General features: G+C 40.3%; 3 protein-coding genes across 3 annotated transcripts; 2 read left to right on the top strand and 1 right to left on the bottom strand.

Annotated features, from left to right (window-relative positions):
* Positions 1-2,617: 2,617 nt before the first annotated feature.
* On the top strand, positions 2,618-4,937 carry gpr6 (G protein-coupled receptor 6). The gene is made up of 2 exons (XM_085770318.1): positions 2,618-2,856; positions 3,783-4,937. The coding sequence occupies exon 2, from the start codon at positions 3,808-3,810 to the stop codon at positions 4,804-4,806; it is 999 nt and encodes a 332-aa protein (XP_085626444.1). The 5' UTR covers positions 2,618-2,856; positions 3,783-3,807; the 3' UTR covers positions 4,807-4,937.
* Positions 4,938-15,837: 10,900 nt separating this feature from the next.
* On the bottom strand, positions 15,838-18,708 carry ccdc167 (coiled-coil domain containing 167). Its single transcript, XM_085770392.1, has 4 exons — positions 18,556-18,708; positions 18,227-18,321; positions 16,480-16,532; positions 15,838-16,134 (listed from the first exon to the last, which is right to left on the bottom strand). The coding sequence occupies exons 1-4, from the start codon at positions 18,604-18,606 to the stop codon at positions 16,016-16,018; spliced, it is 318 nt and encodes a 105-aa protein (XP_085626518.1). The 5' UTR covers positions 18,607-18,708; the 3' UTR covers positions 15,838-16,015.
* A 324-nt stretch (positions 18,709-19,032) lies between these two features.
* On the top strand, positions 19,033-26,419 carry kif25 (kinesin family member 25). Its single transcript, XM_085771160.1, has 15 exons — positions 19,033-19,252; positions 19,372-19,437; positions 19,907-20,029; positions 20,153-20,294; positions 21,749-21,852; positions 21,991-22,076; positions 22,165-22,204; positions 22,296-22,363; positions 22,447-22,521; positions 22,715-22,861; positions 23,165-23,341; positions 24,196-24,350; positions 25,071-25,319; positions 25,861-26,016; positions 26,215-26,419. Exons 1-15 carry the CDS (start codon positions 19,184-19,186, stop codon positions 26,364-26,366), a joined length of 1,809 nt encoding a protein of 602 aa, XP_085627286.1. The 5' UTR covers positions 19,033-19,183; the 3' UTR covers positions 26,367-26,419.
* Positions 26,420-27,336: the final 917 nt, after the last annotated feature.

Below are 27,336 nucleotides of genomic sequence, written 5' to 3'. Positions count from 1 at the left end.
CATCTCTCCGCCCCATCCCCCAGGGAAACATGATTGAAGTCTCCTGATGCCTCAGGATGTTTAATCTGTATCCTAGCAACAACTTCATGGAGATGAAGGTTGGTGGGATGGGATCTCCACTTTCATGCCTTCACCTTTGCACCTGCTGGAATAGGGTGGCACCGTGGCATCTCTCCAGATCTGCTCTGTTTTCAATGAAAGAAGGCCCTCTCCTGAACAAACTCCTCTCCCCCACAGAAGTATCCATCGGTAGGTGAGTAAAAAGTCCGTTACCAGACTTTGCTGCTACCAGCTGATGCACATTTTCCAGAAAGTTCTGTAAAAATAGCTTTGGGGGAAAAAAAACAGCAAAGTTGATGAAATTGGTTTCTTTTCAAATCACAAAAACATGCAATACAATGAGCAACATTTAGAGTAATTGTGTTATGATAACAAGAAAGATTCACAACAACAAGCAAACAGTCAAATGAGCATATTTTGATACAATTTCACTGTCCATAAAGTTCTAATAACCAAACTTACCAGAAATATTGTGTGGCCACTGAAACATACATCACAATAAGAATTCACAAACATTGATGGACAATAAATAAATAAATAAAACAGGCCTTAGCAACACTTTCAGACAGCTAGACATAATGGCTATCATGATTAAACTAATCACAGAACAAGACTAGTCAGTGTTAGGCTCAAAAGATTAAGATTAGTCTAGTTCACATAAAATATTTAGTTACTTTGAGTCTACAGCTATAGCAGCTCTGTGATTAACATGCAAACATGCATACAATGAAATAACTGCTATATGACCTACTATTTAGCATTTTCACCACTGAAGTTTATTGTTTTAAGATCCATAGATTTGCCAGTTCTCTCTTGATAAAAAAAAACATGGTCTGAGTCATCAGAATAAATCCTCTGGGGACTATACATGTTGTGCAAAATTTATTCACAGTCCATGTCAGATAGTTATCAGTTGTGATAAATCTGTCTGGATCAAAGTGGAGTACGGTATCGACGAACACTGCTATCCCAGGTTGTCCCATCATCGGCATAACTAGACACTCAAAATATCAATAAATCATGTGACATCTACAGATAATGGTTAATTAAAGGCACTGGGGAGTACATGTATAGAAACAGGAGGTTTGTTACAGATCTGACCTATGGTGGATGAAAACTTGAACTAAATGCCACTCAACTGGGCCAGAAAGTGTTGCTATAGTAACATAAATGAAACCAAAAGCTGGTGGTTGAATAGATAAGGATAGGCTATTACAAGGCTCACATTGGTTTTGATTAGATAACCGTTCTTCACATAGATAAATACCACGTTGAAGCATAGACGCGTTGAAGCACCTTATATTTTTATTCCTTTAAGTAAGGGAAAAAAAACATCATCATCATCATCAGCCACTAAATCTTTCCACTGAACACTCACTCTGACATTAGGAGGTGTTAAAGATTAGTTGACTCATCCCATCTATTCAGTCAAACTCTGAGAAACACTGTTCTCTTACATTTTGATTACAGTATAACCTCTATAATTGAAAGAAAGTTGAACTGAAAGTTTCAGACTATATTTAGACCATTTTTTTGTTTAGGTTTGTTTATATTCCTGATGCGAACACCTATTTTATGGTTAATAGTTAATAGTAAGTGGACTAGCCTAATTATAGCTGCACTAAAAGGTACACTAATTACGCCTCTGGCCTTGGTGACAGCCAGAGCCAGACATTGTTTTCAGGTTGTCTGAACGTCCATCTGTCCCTCCGTATGTTCAACTCATCCACCTGTGCTATTCTTGTCATGCCTTGACAGAATTTCTGAAAAAAATGCTGCTAACGAGGATTATCTGATTTCATTTTGAGGGTCAGAGGTCAAAGCTCACAGGCGTGGTGACCTCAGAAAACACAACTTTGGCTTTGTAAACTTAATATCTCATTAAGAAGGAACTTCTTCAAATTTGGCACAAGTCCACTTGGACACTCTTCACTCAAACCAAGCTTGAAAAATTAGACAAAATAGGCAAGATTTTTTTTTTCAACAACTTTGGAACAGATTAGGCTTCAATGGTTTTATGTGCATGAACTATAGAAAAACTTCAAAAAAAGAAAAGAAAAAGTCACACGCACATCCGTGCCAAAAACTTTGGGCAAGGTGTTGAGCCAAAGACTTGCAAGAATTAAAAAGAAAGTAGGAAGGCTCGCACACCGCAGGGCTCCAAAGTGCAGTCCATTTATTATCAGGAAAAATGTAACGTTTCGAGCAACAACTGCTCTTCGTTAGACATGATGACATGATAACACTTTCATAAAATGCCGTCTAGCAGAATAATATCAAGCAGATATTATCATTCATCTGTGTATTTGTCAACCAGATAATGAAAGGCAAGCTTAAACAAACACACCATAGAGCTCTCCTGAAATCAACATTCATCATAGCTTCAGCAGAGATGAGAGGAACCTTCAAGAACCTGGAGTTTTATTCTATTGAGAGAGAGGGGCTGTCTCTCTCCCTCTCTCTCACTCTCTCTCTCTCTACCATGACGTCACTCAGGTTTAAAGCTCTCCTCGCGTGTCCTCGGTCGGTTCCCTCCTCGTCCTCCTCTTACTCCTCACATTCACCTTCCTCACTCAGCTGAACACCGGCCAATGCTTCACACCACCCCTGCCCTGCGTGTCTGTCCCATGCGTGGGAAGCACAACCAAAGTCAGGGCTTCACTGCACAGGGTCCACAGGAGCGACGAGAAGGGGGCAATCTTTGCATCCTCTTTATCTTGTTTTTTTACATTTTGTCTTCGGACGAAGGGCTCTGATTTCAGCGACAATCTCATCTAATACCGTTTTGTCACGGAGGTATGTATCCTAAACTTACCATAACTCCTATTCTAAATAGAAAATTATTATCTGTCAATAATAGCAATGTTTTTTTTAATGCACTTCGGTTATTAACTATATTAGATGTTCTTGTTGTTCCATATGTTGTAGTCTTAAGAATGGACTTTTATTGAAATCAGCGATCAATTTAAATCAGTTTCGATTCTATTTCCTAATGTAAATATAGCCTACATATTATTACATACTTATTAAACACCACAATAACGTTGTAAGTCCATAAAAGACGAAGAAATATTAGTTTTAAACCATGTATAAAAGAATTGAGACCAAGAAACTTGTGATGTTCAGATTGTGATTTCAGCACCACGGACAGCTCTTTAGCCGCTTCTATGTGCTGAACTGTAGGCGACAACTTTAACAAGGAAAATCCACCTTATAACTCAAACTGTGCTACTGTATGCCAGTGATTTATTTGATTAACAGACAGCTGTTATCCCGAGGATGAAACCAAAGCCAAAGATTTTCAGTCTACTTAAACGGGCTTTAATTGAATACTAGAAAAAGAGGAGTGTGTCGGTTTTCACTCACTGTGCAGTAAAATAATGACGGAAAACCATCGAGTATTTTGACTCTAATCTACAGCTCCCGGGTTTGTAGATGACTTTATCACTCCACTTTCTCTCTCTGTTTTTCAACTCAAATGTTGAAGAAGAGCTGTGTGGTGGAGTGAGTCTACAAAAATGACAAAAATCTTGGTGAATTTTCTTTGTAGCTTTTTGCTTGACTCCTGCAACTGATTTCTTGCAAAAGAATCCAGCATTAATAGTTTTTTTTTTCTTTGTTCTAATTTAAAGTACCTGTCTTTATAGTGTGTAAATTGCTTTTATTGCATAATTTTTCTTTACATTATACATTATAACCGATCATTCCTCTTCTGCCTGTAGGACAAAGGGACAACAGATAGGAGACATGAATGAGTCGCTGGTGTTGAACGACTCCTCTCTGGCTGGGGAAGCCGTGCCATGGATGGAGGCTGAGTCTCTAGACAACAACGGCACCCTGGAGTTCTCCACCGCCCCGTTAGAGTTTCCCATCAACCCCTGGGACATTATGCTCTGCATGTCAGGCACAGTCATCGCCTGTGAAAATGCCATAGTGGTAGCCATCATCTTCTACACGCCAACGCTAAGGACTCCCATGTTTGTGCTGATCGGGAGCCTGGCCACAGCAGACCTGCTGGCTGGCATGGGATTAATCCTGAACTTTGTGTTTCAGTATGTGATCTCCTCTGAGACTATTAGCCTTATCACTGTAGGTTTCCTAGTGGCCTCCTTCACCGCCTCCATCAGCAGCCTCTTGGCCATAACAGTGGACCGTTACTTCTCCCTCTATAACGCCCTGACATACTTCTCAGAGAAGACGCTGCAGTACGTCCACCTGATGTTACTGGGGACCTGGGGGGTGTCTCTGTTCCTCGGTTTGCTGCCTGTTCTGGGCTGGAACTGCCTGGATGAGCCGGCCTCCTGCAGCATCGTCCGACCTTTGACCCGGAGCAACCTCACCCTCCTAGCCACCTCCTTCTTCGTCATCTTTGTGCTCATGCTCACCCTCTACTTCAAGATCTGCAAGATTGTGTGTCACCACGCCCACCAGATCGCTCTCCAGCAGCACTTTTTTGCCACTTCGCATTATGTCGCCACCAAGAAGGGGGTCTCCACTCTTGCTATCATCTTGGGAACATTTGGTGCCAGCTGGCTCCCCTTTGCCATCTACTGCCTGGTGGGCGAGAAGGAGTATCCCCCAGTGTACACTTACGCTACACTGCTGCCAGCCACCTACAACTCCATGATCAATCCCATAATCTACGCCTACAGAAATGCAGAGATCCAGCGCTCCATCTACATGCTTCTCTGTGGCTGCTTTCAGGCCAACGGAGCCTACAGGTCCAGGTCACCAAGTGAAGTCTAAAAAAAAAAGGTGCTAGGGCTCTTTGTGTGTCTGTTTGTGTATGTGTGTGTGTGTGTGTGTGAGTGCGTGTGTTAGTGAGAAAAGAGAGCAAAAAGACAAACCATCCTGTGACCATTGACAATCTGCTTACAGTTGACAGTGAATGCTTTACAAACACAAAAAGAGGGGTGTGATGCTAGAATCATGTCTCTCATGCATACTGTATCTGCACTTTACTATGTCTCAACATGAGTGAGGATGAAATCTTGGAAATGCTGTGAACAAGAAAACTTCTGTGAAAAAGACAAAACAAACTTGTGAATGTACTTAAAAGAGAAAAAGGAATGGAAAATCTTGCACTTTATTCAATGTTTTTGAAATGCCAAAGCAGTATTGTAAAGCCCTTATTGTGTTTCAACGTTTGAACCTGTGAGTTACCATGTGCCATTTTTCTATTTTGAATTGTATTGTCTTTGATGTACATTTTCTACAAGACGAAATAAAAGGATGAAAATCCAGCTGTGGCTCCATCACGTGTCCTTACTCTAGCACGTTTCTTTAATACGCTCCTTATGTCACACCTGACACCTTGTTTTCGTTTTGTTTTCTTTTACCTTCTTTTCACCTCCTTCCAGCCTCTTCCTGCGGAGTGCAGGTGGGTCTGTTTGAAGAGACTAATGGCACATTGAGAAAGCAAGTACTTTGCCCCGGAAAATAGCTTCAATTTACACCTAGACACATTTGAATCCTGTTTGCTCAGTCTGCGTGTAGGTGAGCGAGAGAGAGAGAGAGAGAGAGAGGCAGAGAAAAAGGGAGAGTGAGTGAGACAGACAGATAAAAGGAGAAACCACAAACATGTGCCGTGTAGTGAAGTGCGCTTAGCAGCTTTGATTACCTTCCCAGCATGAGCAGTGAAAATGTAATCTAATACACAGTATGCCCAACTATTAATGCTGCAGGAATCAAATGATTTAATTTCATTAAATAAAAAAAATAAAAAAAATTAGAGGGTGGGGGTTGTTTTGCAATTAACTACCTATGTGACTCCATATTTGCTTTGGTATATGGTTATATTGATAAGATATATATTGCAGGAAATGAAAGAGGTTGTTTAGACTGTTGCCTTATCGCCGCTTGTCTCATCATCATCTACAATTATGACTGCGGAGTGAAGCAGCTGCAGGCACGTGTAGGAGTGTGTGACAAAGCAAGAGCAGCTCTCTCAGGTAGCTGTGCTGTAACAACTGAATCAACCTGGGAGCCACAAACACAGCAGTTTATCTGCCACGATGTTTAAGCAGGTTCTGGTTGAGGGCATCAGGGTGCAACACAGGACTGAGAATACTGCCGTACGGACCATTGAGACCTGCAGGTGTCATTGGAAACAAATAAAGACAAGTCTCCTCCCTTTGAAAGCCTTTACATGCCCTGCTGTTCCAACGTGACATCGGAGCACTGCCATAAATGTTAAATACACCCACTATGATTATAAAAACGTGCTTCTTGATTCTGCCTCTCAGTTTAAAGAGCAAGTGCAACTTTTAATCTGTTGGAAAATGAAAAAGTCACACAGCGCACACATTTACATAACAGCTACATCAGCCAAGGCCACACGTGGCAATTCTTTAGTACTTTCTCTTATGTACCTCCTATAACTTTTCTTCCCCTCTCCCACAAGTGTTTTATGTTTTCTTGCAATTATGTTCCTGCACAGTTTGTTCTCTCTCTTTGATATCTTAACATCCTACAATGTACAACAGCCAGCTTTAACCTAATGCAAGCCAGACAGAGTCCTAAATCCTACTTTGCACATGGCCATAGTATGTATTGACACTATTGTAATACTATAACTGTATACATGAATTATTGGATTGAGAGTCCAGGACAAATTCATGCATTAAGTAAAGTTCAATGCTTTGTTAATAAAAAAGACTCCTAACTCGAACTGGTAATTATTAGTGTGGATATATGAAGTATAATTCAGTGTAATATACCTGATAAAGTTTTGTGTTAAAATATTAAGAAACATTTCTATTTCTTTCAGCGCAAAAATAAATAACAGTACTTTATGCAATGTTTGTTCAGAATTGCTTATGTACCATAAATCTCTGGGTTACATTTTGGTCGGTAGTCTAAATAAATAATAGTGCTTGGCCCACTTTGTCATTATAAGCTGGCACTATTGTGTGTGTGTGTGTGTGTGTGTGTGTGTGTGTGTGTGTGTGTGTGTGTGTGTGTGTGTGTGTGATATATATAAATATGTCTAGGTCCAGTATAAATCCACTTCACACTCTTGTTCTGTCCGTGTGGGGCAGCTTGATACCACTCGTGTCTCAACAGTAGTTCTCACACAACAACAAAATAAGGGTCACTGCCCTTGCTCCTCATGTGGACGATCAGCCGTAATGATCTCTAGTTTCGAAGCTGTGAAGCCTTCAGTCAGTTTACGGCTGATCACAAAGTGGGGGAGAGGTGAGGGATGCTGAGGATCACTAATGGACCGCACGCTTTGAGAGCAGGATTTGTTTGTTCATCTTGTTTTTTTGTCCACCTTAACAGATGTTGCTTTTGGTCAGCCTCCACAGCAGGCAACCACCTGTTTGTACACAGTGGCCAGCTCAGGGAAAATGGCTACAATAGTGTTTCAAAGTGAGATATATTTAATGTTACCTTTCTAATGCACATTGCTTAGGATTATTTGATTCATGTTTGTCTTTAGATAGGTGACTGATATAGTTTATCACACAATTATTACTGCAGGTGACCAGAAAAATACAAACTCAGCCACTATATGAGAAGAAGGCTCTATCTTTGATTGGAAACACGCTGACCTTAATACAGCACAACCATGACTATAGTTGTGTCCTAAACAAGTTTAAGTGGGATATTTTATGTTGCCATTCAGTGTCATACATTATGTTCATGTGTAGATTCCCCTCTTAATGCCAGATCAGACCCAAATGTGCTTTCAGTAAAAATATTGTAGTCGTATAGGTTGCATACCACCTACTGTACGTTAAAAAGCCCTGAGCAAGCCCCAGCTGGCTGGCTTCATGTTGCTCCCCTACCCTCTTTTCTGCTGCTGTCAAATGAAGACACCCAAGATTTAAAGGTAGCTCAAAAATAAGATCTTCAAAGATCATTCTTGTCCTGAGAAACTACAGTTGGCAAAACAATGCCAACTTAGACTTGAAATAACTTGCAAGCTCTCTTTCTTTAAAAAAATAAAAACTTTTATCATGTTGTAAGTTACTTACGGTAATTACTCATTCAGCATTTTTTCAACCAATATTTGGAGTCCACCTCCCACACCAAAATCAGTGCTCCACTATGAAAACGGTTGGCAAAAAACAACAACTAAAAACAGTGAGGTATAAAATGCACTCAAAGACCCTTAAGAGATCAGGGGACCTGGAGATTTTTAGTCCAAGGTTCTAAGAAAATAACAGTGGCAGTCCAGAAAGTATGTGATTGTGTGTTGTCCCATACAAAGAGCTATAAAGCAGGAGGGCAGTAAGCCGCTGCTATTGGAGCCAAAGGTGGTCCCAACCAGCTTATTATCTGTAGAGGCAAGAAAGACTTTTTCTCACTTTTTTCTTTCCTCGACACTTGTACTTATTTACTTGTTTCTCTTGGCATCACTAGAGCTTGAATCCAGTGGCATGCTTCACATTTCAGCAGTGCCAGTAATGCACATATTTTAAAATCCAGACAACAACAAAAGTTATGAAATGCATCTATTTTTATAAACTCTGTGTCATCTGTTCTCAGCAGCATGTCGTCTATATTTTTGCAGGGATTAACCTTAACAACGCTGATATTCACCTGTAGACCCCTAATTTTTGCTCCTACATCCATTAGACTAAATAGGGGCTGGCAGCAGTGTTTGAATTATGTAATGCTTGATCAGGGCAGACCTGAGCAGCTCTCCAGGCAATTACCAAAGTACACAGTTCAACGATTCCCTCATTAATAACATTAATTACAGTGGTGTAGCAAATGCATTACTATTACTGAGTAGCCATTAGCTCGATGGAAAAGACTTTGGTGTTATTGATTGTGTAATCACACAAATTGCTGGTTTTTGCGTCCCTCCTGGGTTGTCGCTTCATATTCAAATGAAAAGAATATTTAAGATAGAAACGGCAGAGGGAGAGTCCAGTGGTGTTGAGGGGAAACCTCGGACCCGCCTACACAGTGATTGTTAGACACTGGGGTTTACCATGATGAACACACACACACACACACACACACACACACACACATGCGTGCACACAAACACACACTTTATCTCTTAGAAACGCACAGACAAGCCTTCATCAGCTGCATAAAATCTGCTTTGCAATAAAGGCTATCATCATTTGCCTGTGTCCCTCTGGTTGCAGCCTGTTTAAACAACAGTGTGTGTGTATGTGTCTGTGTGTGGAGACAAGAGTGTGTGTGTGCACGTGTTGACACAGGACTGTAGTGTATGAGTGTGCTTGTTAGTAGCCTGGCTGCCACCACGATTTGTCACGGGTAACTTACCAGATGATTGTGGGAGGGTGTGATGGGCTGTGTATGATGTCTGTATTGTAAACTGTATAAAGTGTGTGTGTGTGTGTGTGTGTATATAGGGTGTGTGTGTGGGTACCTGTATGTGAGTGTGTTGTAGAGAGAGAGAGACATAAGCCATGGCTTAACTTTTCTTCCTCTGGCTTCTCAGAAAAAGCAATGTGTGACGTAACAAGTGAACATGAGGGACATTTTTCAAGGAACAATGAGTTTAATAAGTAACAATATCAAACAGCTTGAGGTTTATTCCAGTATTTTTGCCACCTAATTTTGTTCATTTTAGATGCTAAACAACACATAAAAAGAGTTGAATGTCCTTAATTAAAGGTAATTGTTGCAGCATGACATCGTACAGAACTTTTTCAAACTAAACTGATGCAAAAATAACAAATGAATTGAATAAGATGAACAAAGATGACATGAACATGTAATCCTTGTCACCTATTTTCTGGTGGTCATTTGACCCCTGTTAATCAACTACAAGTCCAGATTGGTTTACAAGCCACAATCATCCAATGTCTTCAGGCTATGAAGGAATTTTGCTGCATTATATTGATGAAAGGGTTTCATGAAGTAGATAAACAGAGTGTACACAAAGACCTGTCTGTTCTGCAGGTGTTTTTCTTAAACCATAATGTGTAAAAGATTTAGGAGAGAAAAGAGAATTTGGAATTTGTCTTGTATAAATCAAAAAGATCATTACACATTATGGAAAATTGTGTGTTTCTGTGGTACAAGATTAAGAAGGAAATGGCCACTTAAAAATGAGCACCAGTTCAAATTGACCGAAATGTTACCTTATTATAATTGAATGTATTTCTAATTATTTTCCATTTGTATTGTAATCATATTTTTTTTTTTTTTTTTTTTTTTACAAATGAATGAAATGTCCTGGATAGAACAGGCCAATTTGACACTCAAGGTCATGGGAAGGTTAAAAAGGCAGATAAAACAGCTGGATCTCATCTCCTCTCCCCTCCCCTCCTCTCCTCTCCCACACATTCACTGAGCCTTCATACTCCAGTCAGGACAGTGCAGGCTCAGAGAACAGAGTAGTGTAACCTTCACAACCTGACAGCTCAATACTTAACAGCCACTTGTGTAACAAATTAACTTTCCCCCTCACCATGAATTACATCTCTCAAACTCCCGTCTTTCCCCAACTCCTCGACCCTACCCTCATCTTCTCTGCTCTCATCTTCTATTTACTTATTAAGAGATTAATCACCACTGTGTCTGCAGTGATGGTGACAAATGTAGAAATTAGGTGTGGAGTGGATAAAACCAGCCATGACAGGCCTATGGACTTATGACTTACATTAGTGACTGAGCACACTGACTTATCTGCTCTGTCTTTGTGTTAATGCTTGAACTTAGAGAGAATTAAACTTGAGACATTTTTACACTCACTCAAGTGCAGAAAGAGATGATATGGAGTGATTTAGTACAGATGTACTTAGTCAAAGTGATGTGTCATGGTTTAAATTGATTGCTCACTGATTTAAAGATTATTTAAAGATGAAATACATATATTGTGTTACGTAATAATTCACATTTGATGATATCAGGATGGCAGATGTTCCTAGTGGAACTTTTATTTATCAGTTCCTCTGGTTGGCAGATATTGTGATAATGTTGTTATTTTGATTTCCTTTGGCCACAAAAATTGTATTGTAATCTTAGCCAATTTCATAAAGGAGAAAACGTTGCTTTGCAGTTACTTTGCAAACATTTTATGCAGAAAACATTTGACCATCTCAAACGCTACCTCTGCTTAGTGATTGATGCAATATGCTTCATGTACTTTTTCTGATATTAACAGATACAAGCCTATGCTTTGAATTATAATTTACATTTTGCTGCCAATGATTCGTAATCAAAAACAAATACACATATTGCATTGGCACACACCTTCAGCTGTGTATGAAATCTAACAAAAACATGATGAAGCATCACATGTAAAAACTTTATTATGTCATTTGACTTAAGAGCACTAGACCAAAAAGGGCAGCAACGAGGGTCCTGTACCTGAGGACATAACCAAACAACTGCTGGACAACTTACATAATTACATCTGACCTGAGTGCAGACACTGAACCTCCACCTGCTGTGTGTGTGAGCTCAAACATCCCCCTCCTTCAGAACCAAAAGAATTCAAAGTGACGTCTGGCATTTTGGTCCTCAGACAGACGTAATCAATTTTTTGTGACTCATTTACTTTCATACCTCAAGGCCACTAACACACTGTGTCATGAAAAGGCAAGGTCAGAGTCTGACTGTGTAGGGGACACACACACACACACACACACACACACACACACACACACACACACACACACACACACACACACACACACACACACTCACACACTCAAGTATTACATTTAAGTTTATGAAGCATTGAACGGTTCTGTCACCAGACAAACTATCCAGACCAATTTGTGACTTTTCACCTCTGAAGTTTTAATTGAGTCATACTATCAAATGCAAAGTATAAATGAATATTCAAACATCTTCAGTGTGTCCCCACTCAGCATTTAACATTACACCCAATTGTTGCATAATGGGCTTGTTTACATTTGTTTTATCTGGGGTCGAGAGAATGAGTGTGTGTAGGCGTGATGCATACTGTGTTGGTGACAATAGTGTGTGTAGGAGGGAGCGCACACAAACAATGAGGTGGCATTGGAGTGAAAGCAACATGTTCTTGTCAGGCTGAAACATTCTTTACTACTCTTGTTTTTATTTGTGTCTCCTTGTAGAAACTCCAATAAAATACTGTTTTGTCCCCCAAAATATATATATAAAAAAATTATTTTAGGGCATTTGAATGGACAGAGTTCAAAATCTCCAGTTAACCACAACTTTTCATACATTTCTCACACCCTTTTACAGCCAGAAATTCAGCATTTCATTCAAAACTTGTCTTCTTTCACACAGTGTGTCAATCAAAGCACACTGACTTGTGCTTATGAGCCTCTGAACAACAGGAGAACCAATCAGAGGCAGAGCATTCACTCCAAAGTTAACTGAGATCAGGAAGAGAACAGAGGGGGTGTTCTTACATTCATTACACCTCCAAAATGTATCTTTTTATTCCTATTTATACACATCAGTGAACGGCTTTGACCAGGTGCAATGGTTAGTCCCAGTTGCCAGTATTGAGAATATACACTTTATCATGGATAAATCACATTGTCACAATCATTTCACAAGAAGAGGTAAAAACATATTCCAAGTTTATAGGCAACAGTGTATATTGACTGAACAAAGTGTCATCCCTTAACGTCATCATCACCTACTCACCAACATGCTTCGGTGCCCATAGGTTCCGACTCTCAAGTGGTTAAAATCCAGAAGTAACGGTACCGCGTACCGACCAGGTACCGACGTACCGGCCCACTTAGCACGGACCGTGTTGTCTTGTTAAATTAATATAACTTATAAATAACGTGACACACGGGCAGGACTGATAAACTTTGCTGTTTAGCTTCCGTGAGTCCTTCTTTAGCCGTAGCCGCTAGTTTAATGATAACTTTCTCAGTGACTTTTCTCTAGCGCGTTTCCCATTTCCCATGAGGCTTTGCGCCATTCTACAATTTAAGAACGAACAAACATTGCTGGTTATTTTATGTTTGGTCATGAAAGTTCAGTTATATCTGAACAAAAAGAATTAGATAAAGACAGGAGGCTAAACAAAAATCATTTAGTAGTCTGGATTGATGAGAGTCTGCGTCACTATCGCAACCATGAGTGAGATGTAAAAAGACAAGAAGTGGTATAAATAATGGTTGGACTGTTGTTAAAGATTATCATGAGAACATGTTTGACTTACTATAGCCTTAACTCACAGTGGCTGGTCATAAAGACCGCATAACCGCGCAGGGCAACCTGCTCGATGATTAGTCAGGTACAAATATGACTTGACCCTAAACAAATTCTAACAAAAGGTTTCTCAGTTGTTTTTTATAGTATTAGATGTCCTTAATAACATACTAAAAGTTTACCAAAATTTGACCACTAGAAAGGTGTTATTTTCAAGATGGCGTCCAAGATAGATAGGAAGCCTGAGGAGACACCACAGGTGAATAGGGTAAAATTTTTAACTAACAGATATCACCATGAAACTTCCCAAGTTTATCACTTACATTAAGACAAATATTTTTTGTATTACAAGTTTTGTCAAATTGTATGTTTAAATATGTAAATTAGGCAATATCTCATTAAATATGCGCTAATTTGCATATCCAAAATCTGAACAATGGATAAAAGCCACTTTCAAAATTCTTGTTTTATTTTGTTGACATACTAGAGTCAGAAGTTTTTACAGAGGGGATTTTGGATATCTCTCTTTATCACTCTGTAAATGAGAAAATACTATAGCCCTAAAAATTCAAATATCGTCGTGTTTTTAGGAGTAAAATGTTGTATAAGAGCCCGAAATCTCCACTTCAGCAGCACTTACAGACACCAAACCTTCCAGTTTGATCCCTTTCTATATTCTGAAGGTTTTTACAGAGGGGATTGTTGATATATCATTCATAGCCTGATTTATACAACATTTTACTCCTAAAAACACGACCAACTTGAATTTTTAGGGCTGGTGACAGTATTTTCTCATTTACAGAGTGATAAAGAGAGATATCCAAAATCCCCTCTGTAAAAACTTCTGACTCTAGTATGTCAACAAAATAAAACAAGAATTTTGAAAGTGGCTTTTATCCATTGTTCAGATTTCGGATATGCAAATTAGCGCATATTTAATGAGATATTGCCTAATTTACATATTTAAACATACAATTTGACAAAACTTGTAATACAAAAAATATTTGTCTTAATGTAAGTGATAAACTTGGGAAGTTTCATGGTGATATCTGTTAGTTAAAAATGTTACCCTATTCACCTGTGGTGTCTCCTCAGGCTTCCTATCCATCTTGGACGCCATCTTGAAAATGACACCTTTCTAGTGGTCAAATTTTGGTAAACTTTTAGTATGTTATTAAGGACATCTAATACTATAAAAAACAGCTGAGAAACCTTTTGTTAGAATTTGTTTAGGGTTAGGTGGTTTTTTTTCATATATGTACCCGCCTAGATATGCTGGATCGTAACGGCTGGGCGGCCAACCGGGAGATCTCCTGGTCGGCCTGATAGCCGCTCCTCAACTGATATATATGATACAACTCTGCTGCGACAAGAAAATTAAACTCTTGACAGCTTTTTTTCCGAGCTCCATAGGATCTGAATGGAAAGTAGACGGTGGACACGGCCCCTTTGCATATATAAAGAGAATGTATTCTATGAAATGTCAGAAGAGGTATTTTTTTCACGGCACCCTTGACGCAGTCAGACGGCACCCCAGTGTGCCGCGGCACCCACTTTGAGAAAGGCTACGGTCCGTGGGACCGGCTGCTCTAGAGTTGAGTCATCTAATGAACTCGAAATTTTCAAAATAAAATGCACTGCAGATGATAAACCAACAAATGTCAGGTAGCAGCAAACAAGGTGTTTCCAAAATGGATTTAAGTGTTTAATATGTTCATGAAAAAACACAAGAGATCAGATTACAGATAAACAAAACAATATATGAAGACCAAACTCAGGTCTTACAGTATTCCCTATTTTTTCTCAAGTATGTATCAAAACAAGCACTTCTTTGTTTGTGAATATACATTTGGCATCTTTAAGCTCTAATCAAGAGATGAGTGAAGAGCAGCATCGGTTTACCATTAGAAAATACATTCCTCAGGTCCTCTGTAAAACCCTTAAAAAAAAACTCACATAAAAAAAACCAAACAAATTTACTCATGCATTCCCGTCCATTTATGGTAACTCTCCGACATATATATGCATGTGCACCATGAAAACCATGCACTATTATTTATAGGATACACATTTATATGTCATTGAAAAGCAGGCTGGCTTGGCACAAGATTTATTCACTACAGTATATAAAAAATAGCAGTATTAAATTTGTTTATTTGTGGCATGAAACAACCTTAAGACTTTACTGTTTTTACAAATAAATTACAAATAAAATCTAAATTATTCTCCATAATATCATAATAAACAGTGAGGTCTTTTGTTTTATGTGACTATATCTAGCAGGAAAACACAGTAGATGCTGGTTTGCTTCCCCTTAATATAATAAAAGTGGTGACCTGCAGGTAACACAATCCTAGTCACTTGCTGGAGTAGTGTGCAGATGTGCAGCATGTGGCTTAGGTCTATCATGGGTTAATCAACAGGCAAGTCACACACTAATGAATATTCACTGCTGTCACCTGATGGCCTGGTTACTATCCAAACAGTGTCAACATTGCTAGTAACAGTGCCAAAAGTGCTTGTATGGAGACTTTCAAAAATAATTGTATTTTCAAAAGTGGAAATAAAAAACTAAACTAAAGAGATGATGGTTACACTGGACAATGCAGCAAGCCATTGTATTCAAATATAGTAGAAACAAATATTTCACTGTTGTGGAAGCTGTGATAGGGTTTTGGACATGGATGTATTGGACTGTGCAGAATAAAAACAGTTTGATGACCAGATGAGATAGAAGAAAATGAAATGACGCCATCTAGAGGCAGAACTGAGGTATAACACCAACACAGCTCTTGAGCTTGATTTCATGTGTCTCTTTGAGCAGTAAGTCCCTTTATGATACTGCATGGTATCATGATTCCTCCTCATTGTAGAGAAAGACGTAGTAGAAAAGAGCGCTGATAGCGAGCAGAGCCACTGACAATAGCATGTTTTTCCGATTCTCTCCTCTTAATGTCTGCAGCTCCTTGTCTAGAAAAGAAATACAGATTGTTACTGAGTGGTAGCACTGTAGGGTAGTACTGTAGCAGGCAGCCATCATTTCCAACATGCATGCAATCTGTTAAATATTCATTATCGTTTGTATAATCTAATCAGGTTCCACCAAGGAAATAATGTATTTATTCCTACATGTCATGACAGGAATGACACTTAATTTTTATAACTTGTTATCTGGTCTGCTAAGTTCAAAATTTTGTACTCTAGTTGTGTGCACCAGACCATGGTCAATACTCCAAACTTTAAACTTGGTTTGCGTTTAACAATAAAATGTATCAATATCAATAATAAGCTAAGCATATAAGCACATAAGCTCACCTAGCTTTTGTACCCTTTCAGTCATTATTGCCATTTCATCTTCCAGGTCCTGCCTGCGGAGCAGAGAGGATGAGACAAACAGGAAGAAGGGTTTTATTATTTAGATTAGCTATGAAGTGAGAAAGTCATTCATTAGGTCTAATTTCCCATGGACATTTTATTAAATTAAATCAGAATCAGACATTAGTTCTTGGTTGTTCTAAATTATCAGAGGAAGAGAGGCTCAGAGTTTCCCTCCCTTCTTCCAGAGAAGTCTTGGTGCAAGATTTCCAAAGAGAAACATGAGAGAGTTTTTCTTTTTTGTTGTTTTTTGTTTTGTTTTTTTCTTTTACAAAATGAGGACTGAATTGTGTCCCCCATCACTTACAGAGGGATCTTTCAGGTGCCAGGGTGAAAAGGAGGAATGATTTAAAACTATCAACCAGTAATGTTTGGTCATGGGGCACCGTTTTGTTCTCTGGGTTGAGCAGGCCCCCAGATGCAGAGGCTACAGTGAAGTCCTTGCTGCAGCCGGCCCCGGCTCGATTCCCCTGGTGGCCCTTTGCTATATGTCATAATTCCCCCTCTCTCTGCCTCTCAATTTCCTGTCTCTCTCACCTGTCCTATCAATTAAAGCAGAAGTAAGCAGAATTTTTGTGTTAATATAAGTCTTAAAGCAGAAGTAAGTGATATATTTGTGTTAATATAAGTCTTAAATAGTTATATCTTCCGACAGCAATCACTTACATAGAGTGTTTGGACTGAAACACGGGTCTGTCAGTCCCTCTGCTCTGCTCTGAGCCGAAGAGAAAACATTTATCGTATCCTACAGTTTTTATCCAATGAGGAGAGAGAACGGCATGCAGGGCTGTGTGTGCAGCCAAGGAACGCCGTGAATGTGGCGACGTAGGGACGAGGACTGTTATGGTGCGTTCAAGGAAACTCGTATTTTTCCGACCGTGAAGTGGTACCAGTTCGATCTGGTACGAGTTCACCGGTCGGAAGTTACGAGTGGCCGTTATAGTGACTTTCACCGGTAAAACAGGTCGGAAAAACACGAGTGGGTTGCCTGGAACGCTACAAAGTCGTAAGTTGTGACTTGAAGCTGTAATTTACGATTTCAAAAGCCTGCCAGGAACGCAGCATTAGCGAAAACGACCGGACCACTTACTTCTGCTTTAAATAGTTATATCTTCCGACGGCAATCACTTAAATATAGAGTGTTTGGTCTGAAACACGGGTCTGTCAGTCACTCTGCTCTGCTGTAAGCCGAGGAGAAAACTTTCCTTGTATCCTACAACCTTTATCCAATGAGGAGAGAGAATGGCATAAAGGGGCGGCCCTCTCTGTGTGTGCAGCCAAGGGATGCGAGTGAATGTGGTGACGTAGGGACGAGGACCAATAGATCCATGACGAGGGCGGGGGCTGCTAACTCCATCGGCTGACAAGAAGTTAGCCAAAACAACCGGATCGCTTACATCTGCTTTAAAGGCAAAAAGGCCCCGAAAATACCTAACCCTCCTGTCCTCGGGTCAAGGAAGGAAGAAGAAGGAAGGACGAAGGGAAAGAAGTGAGGAAGGAAGGAAGGAAGGGAAGGGGAAAAAAAGGATGGTGAAAAGGAGGAAAGAAGGAAACAGATTGGGTCAATTTTACAGAGGAGGACAACAGGGGGTGGGTGGGGGTAATAAGAGTAATATTTTAGGACAAAACCAAAGGAATGACCCTTTCCTTTAAGATCTGTCACAATCTCCATCATCCTCCTCCTCACCTCTCCTTCTCAGACAGCTTCTCCTTCCTGCTCCTGAACTCCGCCCTCTCCAGGTTGTCCTGGCAACGCGCCCGTCGCTCCTCCAGACGGTCAATCTGCGATAAAGTATTTACAGACGAGATACACAAGATTAATTAAGTTAGATGAGATCTTGCTGGTTAGTTTATACTGTTTACCAGGAGAGCAGCCCGCCAGACAGAAACAGTGAATGAATGAGTGACACTCAAACAACGCTGAACATGAGGTGGAAGAGCGTGTTATTAGCATGAAGAAGCGTTAGCTAAAAGAAAAACTCTGGCTAGCTAAAGGCAACTCTTGCAGCGCCTCACCTCTGTGGCGACGCTGATTTTCTCCCGTCTTTTGTCTTTCTGTTTGGTCATTTTTGTGGCAGGACTTACTACTGACAGGTTGGCTGCAAAACCGTCTTTGGCTGCATATAAACTGTGACTGTGCGGAAGTGTTGTCCTTCTTCGCCTGTGTTTATTTCCTCCTTTTGCCGCATCAGTCCTCGGGGCTTTGCTGCCCTCTAGCCGTGTGCCGGAGTGTTGGCCTCCTGTCTCAACCTACTAAATTTATTACTGTGGAATATTTTGCATGAAAACTGAATTAATCAGCCCAGAAAGACCCAGGATAGTTGGCCAAAGTGAAATGACACCTTGAGTTATGAATACCGTGCGACCTCCAAATGGTATTTCTCAGTCAGAAATCGACAAAACGATGTAAGTTACTATTTGTGTCAGCCGGCGTTTTGTCTGTGTGTCTGACTGGTCTGGAGGACGCTGCCCTCTCACACGAACGCAGACGAGTTGGAGCAGAGTTGACAGAGTTGTTGTTGACCGGTCCGTCCCTAATCGGATTATTTGACACGAGAGGACGCGACTTGTTCACCTAGGAAGGAAAGAGACGAAGCTTCCGATTCTTCTCTCTACTACTTAGTTTTATACTCGTTAAGGAAAAATGCCTCTTTTTATTAACCGGGACCAAATATTTGCTCACCAGGTGCATCTGCTGGAGCACAAACTGAGGGTGAGTCACTGTTCATTGAATGCATTTTATTAGCATTAAGTAATTGGTAGTTGACTCCTGTCTGCTAGATTTATTCAATAATTGCACACTGAAATTTGTGATGTGAAATGTCTTTACAGAGTAAAGAGGAGCGAATATTGGAGCTGGAGACTGAGAATGCCATTCTTCATTTAAGATTTGCAGAGGTAAGACTGTTATCATTCATTGATTACATTTGCTGTCTTTTATTTATGTTCTTTTCTTCTCCTACCCTTTACTTTTCTTTTCTTTTGTTTGTTTGTTTGATCTTCTGAATGGCTTAACTACAGTAGGCGTTTGTGTGAATGAATGGCTTGTGCCAATTAAGGGTGTGTAGCGTGTGTATGTTGCATGCACTTAACTTGGTTTCGTTTCAACAGGTTTATTTTACACCTGTCTGAGTGCTCTGGCAGTGATGTAATATAATTTCACATGTGTTCAGAGTTGGTGCATGACAATAGTGGAGCATTCAATGCATGGAGCAGATGGTCTGTGCACTGTCCAGCCAAGATGCCAGACAACAACAGATATTGACTCAATTTGTTCTGTGTGTCTCTCTTTTAAATAGTCATAATAAGAATAGTAAGAATGGTGTGGTATAGTCAGGCAGAATAAGTCTGTTGCTCTTCTGTCCAGTGTCTGGGGAAACTACGTCGGGAGCAGGAAGAAGAGAGCAAGGCCTTGAATCATAATCAGCACCAGAAGGATGCACAGGCTATAACCCGGTCAGCGTTGGCCAACCTCCTGTCTGAAGTCCAGGTACAACTCCATGAAAGATGAAAGTGTGTGTGTGGCATCCAGAGTCTAGATGAACAGGTTAAGTGGAAATGCCGAAAGACATAGAGTCATACATTTCAGATATTCTCTGTGTGTCTGTGGCAGGCTGTGAAGCAGGACCTGAGTGAGGTGTTTGCAGTGTATGTGAGTTTTGCAACTGAGCTTGAGGAGCAGAGCAGACATCTCCAGGAGAAAGTAGTGCAAGCCAGCTCCTCCCTAAATGGTCACAGTGGAGACGGGATTCAGAGTAAGTAGTATCTTGAACACTATCAATATGTTTCTGAGGGAATGTCTTAAAGCTGAGAACCATGTGTACTGTTTGGTATAATCTTGGGTGTTGTTTTGAGGTGGTCTAACAATATGAAAACAAATAGTGAATAAATAGTGGTCTTTTTGACCCTTGCAACAAATTTCTGACTCAATGTAGGGAACACAACAATTGAGTTGTATCCTTGGCCATGCATGTTATTTAAATTACCATTTGAAAATGATCTTTATAAGAAGCCTTCTTGATTCCTTCCTTCTGGTCAAACATAGGTCTTATAATTTCAAAAAGTTCACTTATTTATGTCCCACCCCCTTCTAAAGTGTCACACAGGCTCTGTACTGGCTATATTTCCATTAAGGTGTGTGTGTGTGTATGTGTGCTGGTAATCCTCTCAGACTGTTCCTCCTCCTCTTCGCTCTTACCCCTCCCGTCGAGGTTGTCCAAGGTTGACTGTTCTGTTGCACAGCGTCTCGCAAGTCAGCTGGTGTCCTGGCTGTGACGATAGGTAGAAACTGATCTTGTCAAATGCTTTGGCACACATAAGCCTCAGCACATGCTGTTCAGTGCATAACACAAGCTGCTCCAAACAAAGTGCATCTTCTTGACCTTTTATTGTTGATTTTATATCACAAGAATTGTGGAAGTACTTCACTCGTTTGTATTAGATACAAAATATTTTATTTCTTGGAAGCATCAACCCCACTGGGATAATTAAAATTACTGGAGGTTTTATGCATTGCAGCAAAGTTTTTTCAAATATTTTTCAAAGATTACCGTTTTTATTTTTTTGCTCTCATGATATGGAAATTATTATAATTTTTTTTGTCCTTGTGTGATGCTTTGAACTCACTAAACTGAGACTATGCCAAGGAAATGAACTGTTTTGCTACTGTGAAGGTTTTTAGAGGATAATCTTTCAACAGAAAGAGAGAAAAAAAACATTTTATTCTACACTATTTTGTTCTATTTCTGTTCAACCCAGTCTATACCCAGCCTATTCTTGAATGTCTCAGCCTGTCCTGAGTGAATGGAGTTGTGTGGTGCCAGGTGTGTGTGTACATGTGTGCTGCAGGATTAAAGACTTGGCCTGAATTCAAAGATTTACACCAGAGAACAGATGCCCCTGGGTTTGCAGTTGATTGTGACACACATTTCCATTCACGAAACAGTTTTACATCTTAACAGTGTGAGTTCATACTGTGCTGCAGCAGATCCACCAACAAATCTGAGCTGTGGCTCACAATGTCTGATGACTCATAGAAGGCAGTGGAAGCTTTTCAATGCTGATCTTGTTAAGTGGGGTTCTTAAAATAAGCGCAGGAAAGGATTAATGTTGTCAGAAAAGCACCTTTAACCTCAGTTCATGATTTTGAAAAATAATCTACTCTGAGTTTTATTGATATTTTCACCAACTTTCTGCATTCCCTTCTCAGATTTACAGGCCCATGTTGCAGCTCTGGAGCGCTCTCTGGAGGAGGAGAAGGAGAGATGCAGGGCAGAGCGACAGAGGAGGAAAGAACTTCACAACACACTGGTGGTGAGAACAGATGTTTAAATGCCATATTCCAAAAGTAAAATGTTATATCCTTGGATGATATGGATACATAACTGCAACATCTAAGGTCTGTAATAGTCCTCTAATGTCTGTTTTTTGTGAACCTTTGTTTTGCTGCAGGAGCTGAGAGGTAACATCAGAGTTCACTGCAGGGTGCGACCAGTTCTACCCTTTGACCACAACCAGTTGTCGACCACTGGATCAGGGTGGGTCAACACACAATGCATTACGTGTCCACACAACATGAAATACATGATGATGATCCAATGCTATCATTGTCTTTTTAACTATTAGGCCTACAGCATCAGAGGAAGTGGTCCAGGCAATTAGTGATGTGAGTACCATTTGACTCTGTCATTTAATAAGGTTGCTGTGAACCTGCCTCAGTCTTCTCACTTTTATTGTTATGATTTTTGTGTTTCCAGGACACAGTAATGGTAAATTGCCTGAAGACAGGGATGCCAGTGCAAAACAAGATGTTTGAGTTTGAGAGGTAAAATACCAACATGATGCAGTAAGCATTAATGTGATTTTTCAGTTCTTTTCAGTCAATTTTTACAATTTCATTTCTTCCAGGGTGCATGGACCAGAGGATTCCCAAGATGCTGTGTTTGAGGAAGTCAAGCCACTCCTGACATCACTGTTGGATGGGTAAGTGTTAAACCTAACAAACAGGATTATATTAAATTATGTGCCATTCAAGTGTGTCCATTGGACTTGTTTTCACACTATGCTGTATAAATGTGGGATTTCAAATGAACAAACTGAATGAAACCGATTTCAAACAGTATAATATGACAGCAGGGCTTTAGCATTAATTTAATGTAATTTCTTTGCCCTGCAGCTATAATGTTTGTATCATGGCGTACGGGCAGACAGGCAGTGGGAAGACTCACACCATGATGGGATCCCAGCCACTACACCAGCACTCAAGGACACAGCAGGAGGCACAGCAGGGTATTATCCCTAAGGCTGCCACTGAGCTGTTTCGGTGAGAGACAATAGCCTATTTATTCATTTGTTTTTTGCAAAATGTAAGCATTTATTTATAGGTGATAATAAATTCAGTATGTAAGTATGTGTATGGTTTTTGTGCTGTGCTGCCGCCTTCAGTTTGTGTCATAAAAACCACAGTTGAGGTTGTATTAAGTGAATTAATCCATCATGAAAAAAGAAAAATTCTGTCTATTAATTTATAATGTGCACTGAGACCTAAAAGAGACTGTAATTGTCTTGAACTTTAACACCTTCTTTTCATTAACTGTCCAATGTTGTTTCCATGTGCGTGACCCAGGCTGATCTCTGAGAAGCCTGCAGAGAGCCACACGGTGGAGGTGTCAGTGATGGAAGTGTATAACAATGAGGTGTTTGACCTGCTGGCCAAAGATGAGCAGGGGAACGCTGCCGGCCAGCGCAGGGACGTCATCACCACCTCCTCTGGTGCCATCCAGGTCACTTCCCTCACATACGAGTGAGTAAGGCCATAGCTGAGGCAACTGTGGCAACCAGTGTTTATTTGTGCTTCGTTATTAAGAGTCTAAAATGTGATTTTTGTTTCATGAAATAATCATATGTTTTGGAGGAGTAGTTCTTTTAAGCTGCACTAGTCAATACTTTTTTATATGAAAAATGTATCAAGTGATGTGTAATGGGAAAGGGGTTGCTTTCAGATACATGGACTTTCAAACTATTTAGTTTTTTGTTGTATCGTCTGCAAGTTTCACACCAAAACCCCACTTTGCACTATGAGCTCGGGGGAGAAGGCAGCTGTATGCATTGCAAACTGCTGATGGACAAAGATTACTGAGCAATAAACAAGATAAAGATTCAGCAAAGCTGATGGAGTGGGAATTTTGGGATGTCCTAATTTTCTCCAACTGAATGCTAATGTGGCTCCTGTAGCTGCTGCATGGACAAATAGATTTTTTGGCCACTTTTGAGCAGAGAATATAAACTGTAAGAAAACAACCATATTGTGAAAACCTTTAAGTAGAACTATGGTGAGCAGTGTTAACATTCTTGTGCAGTCGTATTTCAGGCCACCTGATGAGGGATTATCTGGGTCCTCCTCCACTGTGTTCACCAGCTGGTGACAGATTTTGTCTGTGTGTGTTGTTTTGGGCTGGGTTGCTAGTGTACAGTGGGTTTTGGAGCTTCTAAGCTGAGAACAGCTGTGAAAACAATGCTATTACAGGAGTAATGTTAATAGATGCCAAACTCAATAGAGCTTAGAAGAACTGCAAAGTTCAGTGATAATTAACTGTGAGCAACACCTTTCACATGCACCCAGTTGTTTGATGTGTGTGTGTTTTCTCTGTTGAACAGGCCTGTGCGTAGCGCCTCTGAGGTGATACAGGTCATCAGCGGCGTTCTGAAACTCAGGGCTCACTGTCCCACCCTGGTCCACACCGACTCTTCACGCTCTCACCTCATCGTAACCCTCACCATTTCCTCCAAGAGCCCCAACGCATTGGCCCTGGGTGAGACGCACTCGCAGACCTACACACGTCACTAGACACCTGTTGGTCACATACTCCCGCACTGAGTTTGAGTTTGAGTTTATTTCGATCAGCAGCACATCAAAAAAATAAATAGAACCACAAGAAAAAGTAACACATCCCTCTAAGAGCATGGCTGCATGAGGCTGATCGAAAGGGTCAGGGCTGAAGCTACTAGCTTATAGATGCCCTAACCTTTAAACCATACATGTAAATATATGTATACAGTACCTATACATAAACAAACAAGCATACATGCCATCTACACACATACACACACACCTACATAGTATATACTCAAGCAAAAATAGACAATTAACATTTGTCCCATAAATCATTCCCCACCTTCAAGACTGTATCTTTCCAAAATGAAAATTTTGAACTTATTTTTAAATTGCACCGGATTTTTACTTTTTTTGATCTCATCAGGTATCTTGTTCCACAGCTTCACCCCACAGACAGATACACACATGCTTTTCAGAGTAGTGTGAAGAATTGGTTGTTTAAAATTCCATCTCCCCCTTAGATCGTATCCCCCTTCTCTATCACTAAAGTTTTTTTGTATATGGCCAGGAAGTAATTTATGATGTGCTTTATACAGAATTTGTGCGGTTTTGAACTCTACTAGATCCCAAAATTTCAGTGTCTGTGATTTTATGAACATTTGTGACTTTTTTTTTTTACTACTCCACTTCCATGCAGCCCGCAGGCTACAGAGTGCCAAGGAGGACATGCGACGCTCCACCCAGAAGGAGTGGTGGAGTCCACGCTGTCGCCGTCGTGCCAACCCCGCCGCCCGCAACTCATCCGATGAGCTCTTTGCAAGCTCCGCCTCCTCTCCCTGCCCTTCACCTTCCTATTCCCCATGCCCCTCCCCTAGGCACAGTATCTCACAGACCCCATTCAGGACCAAGCTGCAGCTGGTGGACCTGGCAGGGAGTGAGTGTGTTGGTAAGAGGGTCTCACTGTGTTTGGATCTTCTCAGAATTTGTAGATTTCACATGAACACTGGTCCCCGTGGGTTTTAGCATTTGCCTGACTGAAATGTTGTAGATTAACTGCTACTAAAAGTGAAATTCAAGTGTCATCTGCTCTGAGTTAATTTTTAAATCAAAACCTGACTCTTAGGAATGGTCAGTGGTTGAGCAGTCAGAGCACATCCCATGTTGGCATCGTCTCTCTCCTTGCTTTTCTGTCTCTCTTCACTGTCCTATCAAATAAAGGCATACATGTCCCAAAAATTAAACACCAGAGTGTACTGTATTGTTTGGTATTAGGCAGCATAAATCAGGCAGGCTGTATTTGTAAAAAAAAAAAAAAAAGATTGATCACGTGACTGATTGGCTATGTGAGGTTTTGGTAGTTGGTGTCTGTTACCACCTGCGGTTGTTTGAGGAAGGATGGTGCTTTGGTGGAAATTAAAAACACTTCAAACACAGCTTGTTTCCATTTCAACCAAGAGTCTGATGAGTAATGTGTCTCTTTGTCTCAGGTATGTCTGGAGTTTCAGGTGCAGCTCTGTGGGAGGTGTCCTGTATAAATCGCAGCCTCTCTGCTCTGTCTGATGTCCTGGGAGCTCTGGCAGAACAGAGACCACACATCCCCTATAGGAACAGCAAACTGACCCATCTTCTCCAGGACAGCATAGGTGAGGTACAAACACAAACGCACTCTTTTGTGCGCGACTGATTCTTCATATGTCTCCTTCAGCGCCACAGTGTCTTCCTATCTACTTAAGACATGTTACATATCGCTGTTCTCAAACATGCTGGGAAAAAAGTACAAAGTTATTTATTTTTTTCATATCATCTCTTTTTTCCTCCTGTTGCTCCGTCTTGTCCACCAGGTGGTGATGCCAAGTTGTTGGTGATGCTGTGTGTCTCTCCCACGCAGCGTTTCATCACAGAGTCTCTTCAGTCTCTGGGTTTAGGCACACGGGCCCGTCAGGTGCAGAGGCAGCTCCCACGAAAGAAGAGTAACACCCTCAGAGTTAAGTGATGAGACAAGAGACAGATTTTTCTACCATGCAGCTGCTGTGGCAGTGTATGTCCTCAGTCATGGGTTAGGGGGTTAGGGTTTATTTATCAGTCATGCTGATAAATCAAATTTAAGATTTTAAGATGCATACCTGCTAATTTGTCTTTATTTTACATTAGCATTTAATATGTGACTGTATCTGTGAGCTCCCAAAGACAGATCAAAGTTCACGGCCTTACAACAATTACACAGTAATTTATTAGGTCATTAGACATCTTGGTTTATCACTCGGTTACTTGGTGCTGCATACTTATTTATATCAAACTGTTAACTGTATTAAATAGTTTTTGAAGGTTTTAGTAGTGATTTTAATTAGGAAATATGTTAGATTTGCCAGCATTGTTGCTCTTCTTGTTTTTGGTAGCACTAAATGTCGAGATAGGCTTCCTGAAACCGCTTGTACTTTGTTATATACATTCATTATGTCTAATTAAGTCTGATAGTTACTAAGGGTGCTGAATGGCTGTACATAACAATAAACTTTTAGACGAGTACGATGTAAATAAGGCAATTTAATTGACTATTAAAACCTTAATGAATACTAAATATTTAGTAGCACTTTATTTAATTGTTATATGTGCACACCAGTATATTTAGATGATCGTGCTAATAGAGAATTGTAGTGCATTGCAATGCAGAAGCATTTTGAGACAGGTAGTCTATTCATTCAGCTGTAAATCATTGGAATACCCAATGCTCATGCTATGCCTTCTCCTTTCTAGTGTTTTGTTGCAACTATGTTTATACAGCATTTATACTCATTTCCATGTGTTCTCTATCTGTATTCATCACCTTTTTGTTACACATCACAAATCCTTCAGAAACCTTGATAGAATAGTCTCAGTAGAAAACGGTGTCAGTTTCCATTTGAAATAAACTGATGATGTGCTAAAGTACATGGCTTCTTCTGTCAGTCTTTTCTGTAAATCCA

The sequence above is a fragment of the Trachurus japonicus genome, chromosome 24 (assembly GCF_045865225.1).
Source record: "Trachurus japonicus isolate A0001 chromosome 24, Traja_1.0".
Taxonomy (NCBI): Eukaryota; Metazoa; Chordata; class Actinopteri; order Carangiformes; family Carangidae; genus Trachurus; species Trachurus japonicus.
The sequence above is the reverse complement of the archived record's forward strand: the minus strand, read 5'-3'. Positions and strand labels throughout refer to the sequence as shown.